The sequence below is a fragment of the Macrobrachium nipponense genome, chromosome 10 (assembly GCF_015104395.2).
Source record: "Macrobrachium nipponense isolate FS-2020 chromosome 10, ASM1510439v2, whole genome shotgun sequence".
Classification (NCBI taxonomy): Eukaryota; Metazoa; Arthropoda; class Malacostraca; order Decapoda; family Palaemonidae; genus Macrobrachium; species Macrobrachium nipponense.
This window is the reverse complement of record NC_087204.1, coordinates 101,699,165-101,717,197: the sequence shown is the minus strand read 5'-3', so window position 1 is coordinate 101,717,197 and position 18,033 is coordinate 101,699,165. Positions and strand designations below refer to the sequence as shown.

Sequence of the window (18,033 nt, the reverse complement as noted above, 5' to 3'; positions counted from 1 at the left end):
CTGCTCAGACTGTCAAAATTGTTTGGTCAGAACGAGAGGCTTTTCTGCAAGAGTTGCAACGGCTATCGCAGCAGCAAGAAGGCCTTCTACCCTTAGAGTCTACCAATCGAAGTGGGACGTCTTTCGGCGATGGTGTATAGGACCATCACTTTTCCTCTTCCAGTACCTCTGTGACCCAAATAGCAGACTTCTTACTTTTCCTTAGAAGAAGAAAGTATTGGCGGTATCAACCATTAAAGGCTATCGTAGCATGCTATCTGCAGTGTTTAGGCACAGAAACTTAAACATTTCAGAAGATAAGGACCTTCATGATCTAATAAGATCGTTTGTGAAACATCCAAGAAGGTTTCTCCAGGGGTTCCGAGTTGGAATCTGGATGTAGTGCTACGTTACCTGAGGTCCAATAAGTTCGAACCGCCTCAGTCTGCCTCGTTTAGAGACCTCACGAAAGAAGACAATTTTTCTCATGGCATTGGCTTCCGCAAAGAGGGTTAGTGAACTCCATGCACTAGAAGGAAATGTGGGATTCAGAGGAGATGCAGCTATCTGTTCGTTCCTTCCTTCGTTCTTAGCCAAGAACGAGAACCCCTCAAATCCTTGGCCTAGGAGCTTTGCAGTACAAGGCTTGTCTGCATTAGTAGGCGAGGAAGCAGAGAGGTCGCTTTGCCAGTACGAAGTTGAAATTCTATCTACAGAGAAAAGAAAAGAAAAAAAACTTAAGGGCAATGATGTCAACCTTTGGTGCTCTGTAAGAGATCCAAGGAGGACTCTTTCGAAGAATGCGCTTTCTTTCTAATCAGAAGCCTGGTGAAAGAAGCGCATGCGATATGTGATGAAAGTTCAATTCAAAGTCTAAGGTCAAAGCTCATGAGGTAAGAGCTATTGCCCACGTCCATTGACTTTTAACAAAAACATATCCCTGAGTAATATTATGAAGGCAACATTCTGGCGTTGCAACTCAGTCTTTGCAAACCACTATCTGAGAGACGTCAAAATTTACGTATGAAAAGTGCTTCGGTTTAGGCCCGTACGTATCGGCGGATTCGGTCGCTGGGGCAGGGAGCTGAGACATATCCTTAGTAGTATATATTTTTCCCCTTGTTAGGTTGTAAGTTTTGGTTGTTTGAAAGAACATGCGGGTAGGCATGTTTTCATTTCGTAGTCTAACAATGATTAGATTGGTTAGGTGATCGGTTTATGTTTGAGCTCCTTGCAATGATAGTGGTTAGGTTCTGTCATATAAGTGGCGCTAATCCCCGTTGACAGATCCTGCTCGGATTCTATCAAGTAAGCGGATAAGCCAAAATCCCTTTGATAGACCCAAAGAGTCTGTCAGCTGTAGGTCACGCCCTCGCTGAAGCTCTTAAGGCAACGCAGACTCATAGACAGTAACTACGAAGTCTTCTGCCTAAACAGGTAAGAACCAAGGTTGTATTTACATCCTACAAACTAGTGTTTGTTTTCCCCTTTTTTCCATATTTATATTGCTGTTCTCCTTTACCCTCACCAAGGGGGTGTTCAATCAGCTAAGTATATATCTGACAGGAAAGTTCCATGTACAAAAATGTTATTGTTAGTATACAATAAGGTTTTGTACATACTTACCTGGCAGATATACGATTGATGGCCCGCCCAGCCTCCTAGGAGACCGGTGGAAGGAAAAATTCTGGCTGGAAAGGGAGATTGGTTCTTACAGCCGCCACCAGCGGCGGGGGGTAAGGTAGATCACCTGACCTACCTGTCGCGTGTGCCGCGAGTTTTTGAATTCTGTCGTGACGTCAGAGACGTATAGCTAAGTATATATCTGCCAGGTAAGTATGTACAAAACCTTATTGTATACTAACAATAACATATTTCTCAAATTATCTCACTTGTACTTTATTATATACATTTTTTTCTAAATTTTTCAGCCAAAAAATTACTAATAAACGACATCTTTGCATAGCCTCCTTCACAACTACGTACACCATTATTGAATTTTGAGTAAAACTGAAGGCTACTACCCTGCTCTGGTTCCTGCCAGTTGTCGACTAGAATGTTTACTGCCATTTCCTTATATTTTTTGTTGATATTTATGTCTTTTTTTATTTTTATAATAATACGTAACCATTCATTTTTTTGTGTTTTTGTTTTGATCCCTCCAGAACTGGTACTAAACACGACACCCATTTTTACTTATGATTAAAAGTTAGGTTAGACCCTGGGTGAAATTTCATAGCTAAAATTAGCCCAACTTATGATAAATTAAGCATTTCCTGAAAAATATTTATGTCTTTTATTCTCTTCCAGGTTTGAAGTGTCATGAATAAGAATTCTAGATTGGTAAATGATTATGTGAAGTTGTGCCATAATACTTGAAAAAAAAAATTGCTGAAGAAAGTAAGGAACAAGATGCTCCGTTCAACGTTTTGTAATACTGCAGCAATCCTTGCACCCAGGCAAGTTGACTAATTTGCCATCATAGCAATTTCAAGTTTCTTACAATCGTGATCAGAATAATTTAAGTTACCTTTAATGAGATCTGTATATTGGTGCTCATAATTAATGTAATAGAGACTGGAAATATCCAAGAAAGAGATGGCACTAAAAGTATTTGGGAAATAAGAAAACTGCTTATGATTATATGTATGTTTGAACATTGCCATTGCCTCTGTTTCATAACCTTATTCCTTTTAGCATCTTGGAAGATATAATATATTCAAGGGCGGGCTATAATGTATGGTCTTTGTCACTTAATGGATTTTATTACTTATTATAGAAAATCAGACCCCAAAGTCTCTCTTGAGTTGAGGTGTTACTGTGTTTGACTTGGAGTTAAAATCTAATGCTTTCACGAGAAGCATTCCAGAACCTAATCTCATCATAAGTAGCTATGTATCTGCATTGTTTCGTGCTGCAACTGTTTCTAAAAGGAATTTTGCTGTTTCAGGCTGAAGGGCTTTCTCAGTCAGCCAAGGTGCAATCAGTTTACTGGCGATGATCAGAAAACCACAGCGAGAGTCTTAAACCAGGAAATTGGTGCTGGCTTAATGATAGATGGTTATAGTCAGGTGAGGGGGTAGCACCATCAGTGTACTTCAAGCTGTGCACTGTGAGCGTGACTTAAGCTTCTTTTCAGCTTCCCTTCGGCCCCTAGCTGCAACCCCTTTCTAGCCATTTTTTGTATGTACCTTTGTTCATATTATCTTACTTATTACTGCCTCTTAAACAATTTTGTAGTGCAACTGTGGGATTTTTCTCGTGTTAGGCCTTTCAAATCTTTTTACTCTCAGTTTCCCTTTCAGTGTTAAATGACCTTGGCCTGTGGCGTAAATTTTATACTTCATTCCCATCCATTGAAATGGCAAATTTTCCACTTTACTTGATGTTACTTTTAATAAGTGGAGGAACTGATTGAATTGCAAGTCTTCTTTTCCTGATTTTATCACATGTTGAAGAGATTGAGTGATAAAACACTAGGGAAATGATAGTTGGGAAATGATTAAGACCTTCTTGAATAGGTTGAACTCCTTGACTTGCTTTCAGGAAACCCTTGGCTAATGATTTGGTCTTTATGGTTTCCATTTTTACAATGCACTTTGGGAGAACAGATAACCAGTGGCTTGTCAGCTCAGGTATGATGGAAAGGGTCATTACATGAAGTGACATTCTACATTGAAAATAGTATGACCTTCTTTAGTAGGGTGATCTCCCTTTCTTTTTTATAAGAAAGCGTCCATTCATGATTTGGTTTAATTTTTTTTTTTTTTAGGCTGAAACATTGGGGTATGTCACCCAGGCCCTTGTTCAGGCTAGACATGTTTGGGATATAAAATTAGCCCATTGTTTTTCAAAATTACTCAAATAAATGATGTACAGTACATGCTAAAATAACAAAATGGAACACATTATGTACTCTGAAAAACATAATATTGGAGTCACTAAGATTGAGATACAATATCTGGTGCTGATTAACCTACAGTCCTTAAGTGGACCTACACCTATCATTACTATATTCTTATCAAATGGTCAGACTAATCAAGTTATACTTCATTACAGTAACCTGGAGTGGGTATTTTGATGTAGTAAGGCTGGCTTGTACTGCCTTTGACTACATTCAAGTTTTTACATGTGAATTTTCATTTGGAGAAATTAACCATTGCCATAAACTGAAGTCACTTTACCATCACCTTAGATTGGATTCTGATGCGTAAATTTTAAAGCTAAGCTTTGAACTGACTAAGATATTGGAGAGAACAAGGTAGACTTTAATTAAGACGATCTGTCGCCTCCATGAAGGAGCAAGATTGGTATCTTTGTAAATTCATAGCCAGTGTTACAATTTTAGTGCTATTGTTACAGGATTTAATGATGGTGGACTGTATTCATGAAATGATTGCATTTGAAAGCTATTGCTTTATTTGCTGTTGTTCCTTGTAGGGGGTAGTACCTTCAGTGCACCTTGCCATGGTCCTCCTTTTAATGTACCTCAGTTCATATTCTCATGTCTTCCATTGTACTTTTCACCCTCTCCTAACAATTGTTTCACAGTGTAACTGCAAGGTTTACCTCCTGTTACTTTAATACCTCTTTACTCTCAGTTTCACTTTCAGTGCTCAGTGACACCGCATAGATCCCAGTGCTTCACCTTTTGCTAAATTTTATATTCCACTCCTATTATTCCCTGTGGTTACTGTGAAATAGCTTTTTCAGTTGAAAATGCCGTTAAGGTAAAAATAGAGTACCTTCATGGACATACAGAATTCAGTATTATACTGCTTGACACTTAGTGTTGCATGTACAGAGACTCCTGTAATATTACGTATTCATGTTATATGATGTTCTTTGATATTTACTTTGAGCGTTTGCACTTTATTGTTGTATGAAAAACTTTTTTTAATTCTATTTGGACTATTCATGATTTAATGTTATGAAATAATTATTTTCAAAATATTCTTTTGCCTTTACGTATATTAATTTTATACTGTAGTATACCTGTATGACTATCATTTCCAGAACCTTTTGTGTTTACGATAATACACAATAATTTCAGCTTGTACTAAATCTTACTTCTATATTCCTACATGGATGTTAACATTCCAGGCTGGTTTTCGTCTCAACAATGGAATGTCTGTGATTGGTCCAATGGCTATATTCCCAAAATCTGTCCTCAGCTGGCGTGTTCGAGATGAAAAAGACATTACAGAAGATTCTTTGTCGTTATTTTATCTTCTTGAGCCTAAGCTTGGTAAGCAATCAGTTATTGCAGTACTATATTTAGGGTTGCTAATCATAAGTATAAAAGCACGATTATACATATACTATACAGTACTATTGCAGTTTGTTTGCTGTTTGATGGTGTTGATTGTTATTTCAAGCCCGTATTTAATCTTTATTCATGATGTGTGCTTCTGATCAGCCTTTTAGTCTTTTTTGTTTCCATTTTTACAAGTTATTCCTTTGTTTCCAATTTTACAAATTATTCCAGACAATGGGAATTGCTCACTTCAGTGTGACTAAATTCAAGACAATAGGTGTGGAAGACTTTGTTACCAGAAATGTAGCAGTTTGTAGATCTCAAAGAAGTTTTACAAAAATCTCTCTACCTTTTCTTTCACAGATATCCTGATTATTGGTGTTGGTGACCGGGGGATCACCTTACAACCACGTGTTTTACAATATATAAGAAATAAGGGACTAAATATTGAGGTACTATAGTAATGTTTTCCGTTGTTGTCTTATAGCTTTTTGTTTTCCCTATTTTTATTGCATCCATTTGATGTGAGGGTGAATAAGCTTTGGTAAAAGTCTCTCTTAAGATGCAAAGGTTTTGGTTTTTCACTTTTAGATATGCAGATCATTTGATGTCTAGTGTTTTGAGTAGAAAAAGTTTGGTAAGTGCGGTAACTATTGTTTGCCAAACACACTTTAAGATCAATGATGTTTGGCAAGGTAGAAAAAGGAGTGCAGCTATACTATCTATTTAGCCATTTAAAGCTTTCAGTTAATGTTAACCTCAAACTTGTGTATGGTGTTATTTGAGACGTGTCATTTACTGTAATTTCCACTTTGTGTTTCCATACTGTCCTATCACACTGGTAGGTTGAGTGTGATAGTTCTTTAAGGAGATCATGGTTTAAGATTAAGTTATTGCAGACCTACTAAAGGAGGAAACTGAGGTTTGGCAATGTAAGTACAAAATTATGCGACCTATCTCTTTTAATGAAAAAAAAAAGTTTCTAGTGAAAATATCCAGAGTAAAATGTGCTTTTAATATCAATTTAAACTCAGAGTCTGTATTTTAGAAACTTTCATTTGAGTATGTTCTTCTATGCCCATACCTTTATCTTAACAGGGAGACATTTGTGAACACAGGAATTCCTTAGTATCCACAACATAACAATCTTAGAGTGTTTGATAGACTATGAGATCTTGTAGTATAGCTTACACTTGCAGACATTCGAGATATCCCACAGGTAACAGTATTCCATGTCATTTCCAGCCCGAACTATACCTTACTTCACAGTTATAATTCAATTTAATAGATTTATTCTCAAAATTCATTTTGTCTTGATGGGTAGCCTAGCAAAAGATTATCATGAATGTTGCTCTTAAGTAAAGTTGTGTGAGACCTCATGTTGATAAGTTATTGAATATTCCTATTAATAAACATTACCTTAATATAATTTATCTAGCCCTAAATCCCCAAAAACCGCACCAAAATTTACCACATTGGCAACCCTGTTACCTCCTATTCTGTCCGCCAGTTGACAACACTGTCGTTGACAGATACGAAAAACCTTCCCTCAAATCAGTTGTTAACGAGCGCCCGTGTTGTTTACATCACGGCCGCTCTTTATAAATTTCCTTAAACATTTTTGTGCCTTTAAAGCTTTCATTATTTGTTAAATGAGACTTTATATGAATTACCACTCACGCATTACATCACGAAATAGTGAATTAACTTTGATTTAAGTTGTGGTTCTTATCTTAAATTACGAACTTTTGCGCGACCCGGAACTACTGACCTGTCCAATTCTACAATGGATTACCAAGAAATTACGATGCTTCCTTCTGCCAGCAACATCAGGAACTGCCCGGTTTGTGGTGGACAAGGGATGAGTAGCGGGAGTATGAACCCCATGACATTTGTAGCTCTTGTCGTGGACAGGTTTGTGACTTGACTTCTCGTTGTGACGTATGTAAGCCCTGGTCTGACGAGGATATGACTGCTTATATGAAACGCCAAACAATCTTGCAGCGTAAAAGATCGGTTAAGGAGAAAAAGAAATCGATTGCTAGAACTGTATCTAACGAATTCTTTGACTTGGGCGCTCATGATTCTGGCTCTTCGGTTTCGGTATCGTACGACTCCGACTCCGAATTAATTGATGCTTGCCCCCTGTACAACCGGTAATTAGTGAAGTTATTTCTGATGTAGATTCGAAGATTTTGGCATGGAAACTACCTGGAAACAGAATTTTAAGAAATTACAGCTTAGTCTAGATAGAGATATTTCTGCTAAGTTTAACAATCTGTCAGAGAATTTTCAAGAAGCCTTTACTAGAATGTCTAACACACTTTTAGATTCATTTTCAGCTCCTCGTCAGGTACCTGTCGACAGCACCATGGGTAACGGTGCGACAGATACCCTGGCTTGTGAACCCCGTCGTGGCGAAGGCCTAGGGGGGATCCTGGCTCCGGGCAGGTGCCTAACGAATCTTTACCCAACGTGTCCCCTGTTAGTCCCGTAACAGTGCCAAAGGGCGCTTATTTAGGAGAAGGGGGGAGGGATATTAGTGTCAGACCTAAGATAGCTAGTCGTCAGGATTTTACTTCAGAGGAAGTTTCTAAGTTAGGATCTGACGATGATGATGATGATGACGCGGATTCGTGTGATATTGATGTTTCCTCGAATGGATGTCATGATGTAGAATTCAAGAAACTTTTGATTTAATTTGAGTTTTCTTCCTCAGGCGAGGCCTAAAGAGCAGAAGCAGCCTCCGCCTCGTTGTATTACAGAAGGGAGATTTTTCTGACGGTCCTTCCCGGTCACGGGAATTTTTACGTTTGTTCCCTTTGCCCAGAGGTTTGCGAGAGTGAGGGCGGACGTTGCCGCTAAACTTTCGAAGGTGATCGGGGAAGGGAAGAGGAAGCTCTCTTCTCTTCTACGACACCGGAGAGGAGTTTACCAGGTGGCGGATGATTCTTCATTCTCTCGACCCCCAAGCCAAATCCTGATTTTGTCCGACTTTCAAGTCAACCCTTGCCTTCTAAGGCTTCGGTCTCTGTCTCAATTGAAGATTTATTGCTATGGAGGCTGTTATGAGCTCCTTACAAGAAGCTCAATCCTTCAATATGTGGGTCCTCGGAGGGCTTTTAATGTATATCAAGGACTCCGGGTTTGTTCCTCCTGATGCTCCTCTTTTGAGAAAGTTCTGCTCATCCATTTCAATCGCTTCTGTACATCAGAACGAGCTTGCTGCTTCAATGCAGGCCTTTCTTGTTTCTCTAAGGCGTAACCTGTATTTGTCGCCAGTTACCCTCCTCTGTATCGGAGATTCAGAGAACCCGTCTGTTGTCCTCTTCTCCTTTTGGCGATTTCCTTTTCGATATTTCTGTGCTTTCTGAGGTTTTGAAGGAACATCAAGGTGATGCCTCCAAACCCCACCGCTCACTGGGGCCTTCTCAAGAGCTTTTTCCTCTGGTCTTCCTCCCGTTCCTTCAAGGAGTAAAGCGTTAAAGTTTAGGACCAGATCTGTACCTTCTGCTCCAGCCAATCCTCCTTCTGGCTCTTTTTCCAGAGTACTATCAGCTTGCTGGGGTGCCTCTTCTTCATCCTCTGGTGCTCACCCCCTTTGAAACGCGGGAGAGGTTCTTGGCGTGGCTCTAAGGGCAGAGAAAGAGCTCAACCTCCAGGAGGACCTTCTTCTTCTTCTTCTTCCTTGTCTCTGCGTAAGAATTTTCGGAAGTAGGAGTCATCACCTCGCCTGGAGACCGCAGTAGGAGCTTGTCTCTCCCGCCATTGGTCAGCTTGGCAGGGGAGAGCGGTGGATGCTTGGGTGGTGGAGGTCCTGAAGGAAGGTTACGAGATTTCCAGACCTCCACTTTCCAATCGTCCTCTCGAGTTCAGCAGTTATTCCCCTCACTCAATCAGGGGTCAAGCCTTGGAGAAGGAGCTTTCGGCCCTCTTGGAGAAGGATGCCATAGAGCGAGCTCCTCCTTCTCCCGGGTTTTACTCTCGGATGTTTGTAGTTCTAAAGGCCTCGGGTGCCTGGCGCCCCATCATAGATCTTTCGGTTTTGAACAAGTTCATTCTAAAGTCCAAGTTCAGGATGGAGACGGTCCAGACTGTTCTTTCATCCGTCAGGAGGGGGGACTGGATGATTTCCATCGATCTGCAGGATGCTTATCTGCAAATCCCCATCCATCCAAGTAGCAGACCTTACCTTCGGTTTTTCACGGACTCGGGAGTTTTCCAGTTCAAGACCCTTTGTTTCGGGCCTCACCACTGCTCCACAGGTCTTTTCTCGGGTGATGGCTCCTGTTTCAGCTATTCTGCATCAGTTTAAACGTAAGGATGCTTCGGTATCTGGACGATTGGCTAGTCCAGGCCGAATCTCTAGAGAAATGTCTCCGGTCGAGGGAGATAGTTCTGTCTCTTTGTGTCGAGTTGGGCATTCGTGTCAACTTCGACAAGTCCAATCTAATCCCTTGCCAGATCATGACTTATCTGGGGATTGTTTTGAATTCCCAGATTTTGAGGGCTTCTCCCGCTCAGAAACGGATAGACAAGCTTCTGAGTCTGATCGAAGAATTTTTGTCCTCCGTAACGCAGCCAGTTTCTCTTTGGAGGTCTCTCCTGGGCCATTTGTCATCCCTCATCCAACTGGTTCCCGGAGGTGTCTCAGAATGAGGTCCCTTCAGTCGACACTTCGCCAGTCATAGGATTCGTGTCCGAGGACACGATAGTCCGCCTCTTCTCCACAATGTCGGAAGGATCTCCGTTGGTGGATGCAAGTTCACCGCCTCAAGTCAGGGACATCTCTTCTTTCGGTTCCTCCGGACCTAATGTTTGGTCAGACGCCTCGGATCAAGGTTGGGGCGCACACCTGGGCTCCGAAGCCGCTTCGGGCCTTTGGTTAGAGGAGGAGAGGAGCATGTCAATAAATTGGAGGGAACTGAGGGCAGTGTACCTAGGCCTTCTTTCATTTCAGGAACAACTGTTGGAGTCGGTTGTCGCGATCTTTGTCGACAACACACAGCAGTCTCGTACTTGAGAAACCAAGGCGGCACACAGTCGGATCTTCTCACTCAAGAAGCCCGTACAATCCTGTGTTGGGCAGAAGACAGGGGGATTACGTTGGTCCCCAGTTTATCCTGGGCCATCACAACGTCTTAGCAGACGCCTTGTCGAGACCGAACGAAGTTCAAGGGTCGGAGTGGACACTTTGCCAGGAAGTCTTCGACAGCCTCAGGAAGAAATGGCCTGTCACAGTCGATCTGTTTGCCACCCACTGAATTTTCGGGTGCCAGATATTCTTCGCCCCTTACCAGACTCCTCAGAGTGCCGGGACAGACTCTCTTTTGCAGGACTGGGAGGACTTCAAGCCTATGCTTTTCCTCCGTTCTCTCTGGTGAGGTCAGTCCTCAACAAAGTGAGGGCAACCAAGCGTCTGGATCTCACCTTGATCGCCCCCTTCTGGCCACAGAAGAGTGGTTTCCCGACCTTCTGGAAGCACTGGTGGAACCCCCCATTCGCCTGCCAGAGAGACCAGATCTTCTCAAAAAAATAACCCATTTCATCATCGTTCCCATCAGAGGCTCCACATGCTTCATCTTCATGCCTGGAGACTGTTCAGGAGGTTCTCCAAGCACGAAGGGTTCTCCTCCAGAGTGGCGCGACAGTTGGCTCTTGCCAGGCGGCAATCAACCAGAGTAAATTATCAGGCTAAATGGTCGGTTTACAGACGTTGGTGTAAGTCTCAAGGACATTCAATTTCTAGACCTTCCTTACCGAAAGTAGCGGAGTTTTTAGTTCATTTACATCATGACAGGGCCCTGTCACCTTCGTGCATTAAGGGTTATAGGTCTATGCTTTCCTATGTTTTAATGGCAAGGCTTCCTGAGATCTCTTCATCTTATGTCATTAGAGATTTACTTCGATCTTTTTCCCTATCTCGACCCAGGCCGCAGTGTTTGCCTCCGACATGGGACGTTAACAAAGTCCTTCAAGCCTTAAGGTTCCCTCCGTTTGAGCCTCTGAATTCTGCCAAAATTTAGGGACCTCTCTTCTAAGACACTCTTCCTTGTCTCACTGGCTACAGCCAAGAGGGTGGGTGAACTGCAAGCACTCTCTTTTCTGGTTGCCAGATCTGGACAAGACATGATTTTGTCATACCTTCCTGAATTTGTCGCAAAGACTGAATCGTCTGATAATCCCATTCCCAGGTCTTTCGTACTGAAGTCGCTTGGTCGACTTTGTTGGTAATTTAAATGAGGAATTAGTTCTTTCTGCCCATGTTAGGGCGCCTCTCAATGTTTTTATTTACGCCGCACGAAGGGACCATTCAGGGTCGGTCCCCGTAATTCTGTTTGTTTCAACCCCCGAAATGGTCAAGAGACCTATTTCAAAGAATGGTGTATCCTTTTTTCTCAGAGATCTGATCGTTAAAACTGGTGGTTCGGCTGCTGGGGAAAAGACCAGACGCCGAGAGCACACAGTATTTAGAGCAGTTGCTACATCAGTAGCTTTTTATGAAGAACGTCTCAGTCGCCAAGGTGCTTGAGGCGGCGACTTGGCGTTCTAATTCTGTTTTGCCTCTTTTTACCTGAGGGATATTTCTCTAGTTCTAGGCGACCTTCGTTCTTTGGGCCCGTTGGTGATGGCAGGACAGGTCGTCAGACAGGAGAATTAGGTAGTCTTCCTGTTTTACGTTTGGTTGCTACCTGTATATTATTCATTAATTTTTGTTTTGTTGTATATATTTTTTGTTTTGTATTATAACCCATGGCAGTTTTTTGACGTAGTTATAATGGGAATTAGGCAGTTGGTATTTAGGTGTTTTTGATGACAAGGACTGACTGCTTGGCAACTCATGCTGCTTCCATTTTCAGTGTGAAATGGTTCCAGCCACTGGGTTGTCGGCACTGGCGACTACGCTTCTCCCACAGAGTCGATGGCCTGACCTCAGGACTATAGCCACTGGTTCGCTTGTCCTGACGACTCCTGCTTCTTCCACTGTCCTGGACAGGGAATTAGTCGATGGATCGTCTGCTGTCATCTGGTGACTCGCTCACCGTCTACTTTTTGTCTCACCTATCTTCTCGGAGTCAGACAATCCGTGGTGAGATCAGCGACATTTAGTAGCCCTGAGTTTCTTGTTGACGAAGTCGGTTGCGTTGATACACCCCCGATGATCGTGTAACATGAGACCAGGTTGGACTGTCAGGCATTCGTCATTCGGGACTGAATCGCCTTTTTTGCTCCGCGCTCCTTTCTCTTGGCACCAGAAAGCTCGAGTTAGGAGTTGCTCATGAGCCGATTCGTTGCTGGCGACTTCGGGTTGCGTTGATACACCCCCAAGGTTTGCTTAGCTTTGAATCGCCCAGACAGTCCAGACACTCATCCTTTAGGGAAAGAATAGTGCTTGATAGTCTTCAGGGTGCAGCCTTGCTGTCCGCAATTCGTCTGACTGGTCACCTGGTCGGGCACCTGACTTTAGTACAGACGGACTGACTATGCACTTACTCCTTGTCCTGTGCTACCGCAGTTGGTGGCATTATGGTAGGAGACTTTGAGTTGTTAGTATCTTTGACCTTGGGTTGAGTTTTGACTGCCTATGATATATATTTCTTTGTTTGTTTTCTCCTATTCTGTCCGAAGGGGAAATTGTATTCAGATTCCCTCCTCCTTTTCAATGTGGTTAATCGGGCTAGATAAATTATATTAAGGTAATGTTTATTAATATGGAATTTTTATTCTAAAATTAATATTAATAATACTTACCTGTATAATTTATCTAGTCCCACCCATCCTACCCCATGATCTGCCTACCACAACTGATTTGAGGGAAGGTTTTTCGTATCTGTCAACGACAGTGTTGCCAACTGGCGGACAGAATAGGAGGTAACAGGGTTGCCAATGTGGTAAATTTTGGTGCGGTTTTTGGGGATTTAGGGCTAGATAAATTATACAGGTAAGTATTATTAATATTAATTTTAGAATAAAAATTCCATTTTTGTTGAACTCCTTTTATTGCAATCTTTTTTTTTCTCCTTCGAATGTCAAGTAGGTATGTATTTGGTCTTTTAAGGTATGCAAGATTGTTATATACGTATACTAAAATTTCCTCAATCCTACACTTGCATAGTATTAAATAAAATCAAAATGCTGACTGTAGTGCTAAAATTTAATGAAACCAGAGCAAGCATAGCATTCTTGTTGGTCATTGTTAAACTTAAGTTATATGTTTTGTTGTGACCTCGTGCCCCAAAATCTCGCATTTTTCTGTGAATACTGCAATTACTTGGCTACCAGAGAGATGCTAGCCGTAGAGGGCAAGTGTATATAGTGTAAAACACAGGTTTGTCGTGCACACATGGCATGCAACATGAGAAATCTTAGCATCAGAACGGGAGACCATGCAGTAACAACTGGGCACTAATATAGCTGAGAATACACTGGTTTAGATAGGCTCACTCAGGTCACATATCCACAGACATACCCGATAGGATTTTGTTTTTATAGTTAGTAACAACTTAGGTGCCCCTTGTGCAGTGAACTCCATTTATGGGAGCTATGGCTCGTATTCTAGGAAAAATTCAAACTACTTTTGAAATGTTATTTTGTATAACATTGGTTGTATGGTCGCCATCTAGTGTAGAGGATAGTTGTGCAATACAGTAACACTTCAACTTAACGAGCCTCAACGTAGTGGACTTCTGTGCTTATCAGCTACCATATTATGAGTGGTTTTCCTTATGGTGCCATTTTAGAAGTGATATAATTTTAGGTAGGTCTTTTAAATTGAATGTTATGTATAAATAAATTACAGGTTAGTTTAAATTAAGAACCTGATGGAATTGCTGTTAGTTGTAAGATAGCTTTGAAAATATTCAAGTATGTATAAGGTCTTTGTTTTGTAAGAGACATTGTTACTTATCAGAAAGGCCAGACCCCCAAAGCATCTGTTAAGATGAGATGCTACTGTTATGTGGTCCTGTTGTCCCAAATGATTCATCTTTATATGTGGTATTCTTTGATGTAGAAGCTTGCTTTGCAAGTTCATTCCCTTTTTTGGGAGAATTTCACAATAATATATTTTGTTCATGAAACTTACCTGTCAGATATATATATAGCTGTATTTTTCCGAGTCCGACAGAATTTTAAACACTTACGACACACGCAGTGGGAGTCAGGTGGTTAGTACCCATTCCCGCCGCTGGGAGGCGGGTATCAGGAACCATTCCCATTTTCTATTCATAATTTTTCTGTCGCCGGTGTTGTAAACATCCGTTTGCAGCACCTCCGTCTAGATTATGGAAACTTATTGGCTACTTGAGTATCCCTTTTGGTTTTTTGGTTATCTGAATTGGATCGGTGGCTAGGCACACGTTAATAGTGGATTGATTTGATTTTGGTATTGATTTTTCGTTGAATAAGATGTCAGGGTCTAGTTCAGCTAGCGCTAGATTTTGCTCTAAGTGTGAATGTAGAGGTAGGCTACTGAAAGCTTCAGTAGACCCACATACTGTATCTAAGGTTTGCAGGGAGCATGAATGTGCGTTTGAAAGCCGTTGTAAGGAGTGTGAAAGCTTAACAGATTCTGAGTGGAAGGCGTATGAAACCTATCTTAAGAAACTTGAGCGAGATAGGTTAAGGAGGTCTTCCTCCAGGAGTGTTTCGGGTAGGCAAGATTTTAATGATTCTCCTGCTAACCCTCCTTCTGTAGTTAATGCTCCTAACCCTGTAGTGTTGCCCTCGGGCCCTGAAGCAGTGTCTGTAGAAGGTTATACTTTATCTTTGATTCTTGAGTCGATTCGTAACTTGGAATCGAAAGTGATGGCTCTTGAGAGCAAAAGTGAAGTGCTAAAGTACAGTGAAAGTGCCCCTTGTGAAGTGGAGGGTGCGTCAGATCGGCCTTATTTTGCCTCTAGGCCGGGACCTCTGCTTGACTCCCAGGTTACGGGGAGAGAGCATGTCGAAAGCTGAAGGAGGGTTACGAGGAACCCCCACCGATCTGACGTGCCTTCGGCAGCTTCTGATGAACCTACCCAGACTGCCAAGGAGCGTGCGCGTGCACGTCTCCTCAAGGAGTGCTTTTCGTCTTCAGAGGCTTCCTCCCCGCGCAAGGGGTGGAGCTCTCATGCTGCATCACGTCCGCTGAAAAGGACGTCTCGTGTTTGGGACGCTTCACGTCCAAGTTGTTCTCCGGAACTTTGCTCTTCACCAGATGGTGCGTTCGCTGCTTTTCCTCCGCAGAAGAAGCGTAAGGATTCTTCAGATGTGGAGTCTTTACTAGGTGCCTCTTTCGAGTGCCGCAGTCGCTCTAAGGTGTGTGAAGTGGCGGTTCCTGGGAGTAGGAAGAAGGCGTCCCCTCGCCACTCTCCTGCTCACAGGATCAGCCCCTCCCCAGAAAAGGAGGCTTCACCTACAAGGAAGATTCTTCAGTCGCTGCAGCAGCAACTTCAAGATGTGATTACTTCTTGAGAAACTCTTCCATGTCGCCGTAGGAAGGATGACAGTCTTCCTGTGAAGAGGTCGAGGCGTTCTCCCTCTCCTTCTCCTCGCTCGTCTCTCTCTCCATTTGAGCCTCCCTCTAGAGTTCGTTCTGCTCCCCAGCGGCTCTCTAGAGGAGGTGAGAAACTCGTTTCTCGCTCTCGGGAAGCGGTTTTATCCGCTCGTACGAAACCTGATGATAGGAAGCGCGTTTCAGTGGACGCCGAGCGCGCTTCAGTGCAAGTCAAGCGCGCTTCAGTGGACGCCGAGCGAGCTTCGGTGCAAGTCAAGCGCGCGCCAGTGGACGCCAGGTGTGCACCAGTGGCTGTCGAGCGCGCTCCAGTCGGCGCCAGAAGTGTGGCATTGGACGCCAAGCGCACACCTGCGGACGCCAGTTTCACACCACCGCAAGCGCAGGTGGAAGCGGGAACTCTACCTGTTCGCCGCTCTTTCTCTTTTGAGAAGGCCTGAGATTCTTCTTTACTACTTCCTCCGACTTCTCCAGTGTCTGAAGAGGAAGTTAGTGATGCTTTCGTCGAAGTGGACGAGGAACAGCAGTTGGCTCCCGTCTCGACGGACTACAAGGTTTTTATTCGTCTTCTCCAATCAGTGTTTGGAGACACATTTCAGCCTGAAGCTCCGCAAACTCCTCCCTCTCAGTTTTCGTCATCCAAAGCTTCTAAGATCTCAGGTTTTGTGAAAATGAAGAAGTCGCTTTCCACGAAGCAAGCTTTTCGCAAAGTCCACGATTGGATGGAAAGGAGGAAGGCTTCAGGCAAGACTTCTTTCGCTCTGCCGCCTTCAAGACTTTGCGGGAAAGCTGGTATGTGGTACAAGACGGGAGAAAACGTCGGAGTTAAACTTCCAGCCTCGGCTCAAGGCGATTTTGGAAGTATTGTGGATGCCTCCAGAAGATCACTTCTGTCATCTTCGAAAGTCACTTGGACTCATAGCGAGCTAGATTTTCATCTTAAAGGCCTCTTCAGGACTCTAGAGGTCTTTAACTTTCTTGACTGGTGTCTAGGAGTTTTGGATGCCAGGTCCAGAAGTCCTGATTCCTTTAGTCTGGGGGAGCTGTCCAGTGTATTGTCTTGCATGGACAAGGCTGTCAGAGATGGTTCTGAGGAGTTGACTGCTCATTTCAGCATGGGACTGCTTAAGAAAAGAGCACTCTTTTGTAATTTTACGGCTAAATTGGTCTCTCCAACGCAAAAGGCGGATTTGCTTTTCGCTCCGTTTTCAGACCATCTCTTCCCCCAGTCTATGGTAAAGGACATAGCCGCGAGTCTGCAAGAAAAAGCAACACAAGACCTTCTGGCTCAGTCATCAAGGAGACCAGCAGGTACATCGTCTTCTGGGGTCTCTGCTGTAAAGAAATCGAAGCCCTTTCGATCTGGATCTTCCTCGAAGCCAGCCCCTCGAGGAAGAGGCACTTCCAGAGGCAAAACCCCCGCTCCTTCAAAGAGCAGGAAGTGATATGGAAGTCTTTCAGCCACTGGTAGGAGCCAGACTTCTACATTTCGTGAGAGCCTGGGAAGAGAGAGGTGCCGACGCTTGGTCTCTGGACATCGTGAAGAAGGGGTACAGAATTCCGTTCATGAAGTTGCCCCCGCTGTCTTCGACACCAAAGGATTTGTCTCCTTCGTATCGAGGAGAAAAACAGAAAGTGCTTCACGATCTACTAGATCAAATGATCGAGAAGCATGCGGCGGAACAGGTCTTTGACCTGGGTTCTCCAGGTTTTTACAACCGTCTGTTCCTAGTGCCGAAGCAGTCAGGGGGCTGGCGCCCCGTCCTGGATGTCAGCAGCCTAAACCGCTTCGTTACCAAGCAGAAGTTCAAGATGGAGACACCTCAATCTGTGCTAGCAGCCTTAAGACCGGGGGATTGGATGGTCTCACTAGACTTCAGGACGCGTATTTTCACGTCCCCATCCATCCCCAATCAAGGAAATACCTGCGGTTTGTCCTGAAAGGGAAGGTATTCCAGTTCAGGGCACTCTGCTTCGGTCTAAGCACAGCGCCGATGGTGTTCACCGTTCTTATGAAGAACGTCGCGAGGTGGCTCCATCTTGCGAAGATAAGGATCTCTCTCTACCTAGACGATTGGCTTATTCGAGCCTCATCGCAAGACCGGTGTCTGGAGGACCTTCACACGACTTTGTCGTTAGCAAAGTCCCTGGGACTTCTAGTAAACCTCAAAAAGTCGCATCTGACTCCTTCTCAATCCTTAGTCTATCTGGGGATTCAGATGGACTCAGTGGCTTTTCGGGCTTTTCCGTCCCAGGGGCGACAACTTCAATGCCTAGACAAAGTGTCAGCCTTTCTGGGGAA

At 43.3% G+C, this 18,033-nt stretch overlaps 1 protein-coding gene across 4 annotated transcripts in view; it reads left to right on the top strand.

The window, feature by feature from the left end:
- The window catches only part of LOC135223822 (NADH dehydrogenase [ubiquinone] 1 alpha subcomplex assembly factor 3-like), a 51,289-nt gene that overhangs the window by 24,167 nt on the left and 9,089 nt on the right, over nt 1-18,033 (top strand). For all 4 annotated transcript variants that reach the window (XM_064262677.1, XM_064262674.1, XM_064262675.1 and 1 more), the window contains exons 2-5: nt 2,290-2,438; nt 2,930-3,050; nt 5,083-5,227; nt 5,600-5,688. In XM_064262677.1, the coding sequence (XP_064118747.1) occupies nt 2,392-2,438; nt 2,930-3,050; nt 5,083-5,227; nt 5,600-5,688 (402 nt within the window). In that variant the 5' untranslated portion in view covers nt 2,290-2,391. The remainder of the gene's footprint in view (nt 1-2,289; nt 2,439-2,929; nt 3,051-5,082; nt 5,228-5,599; nt 5,689-18,033) is intronic.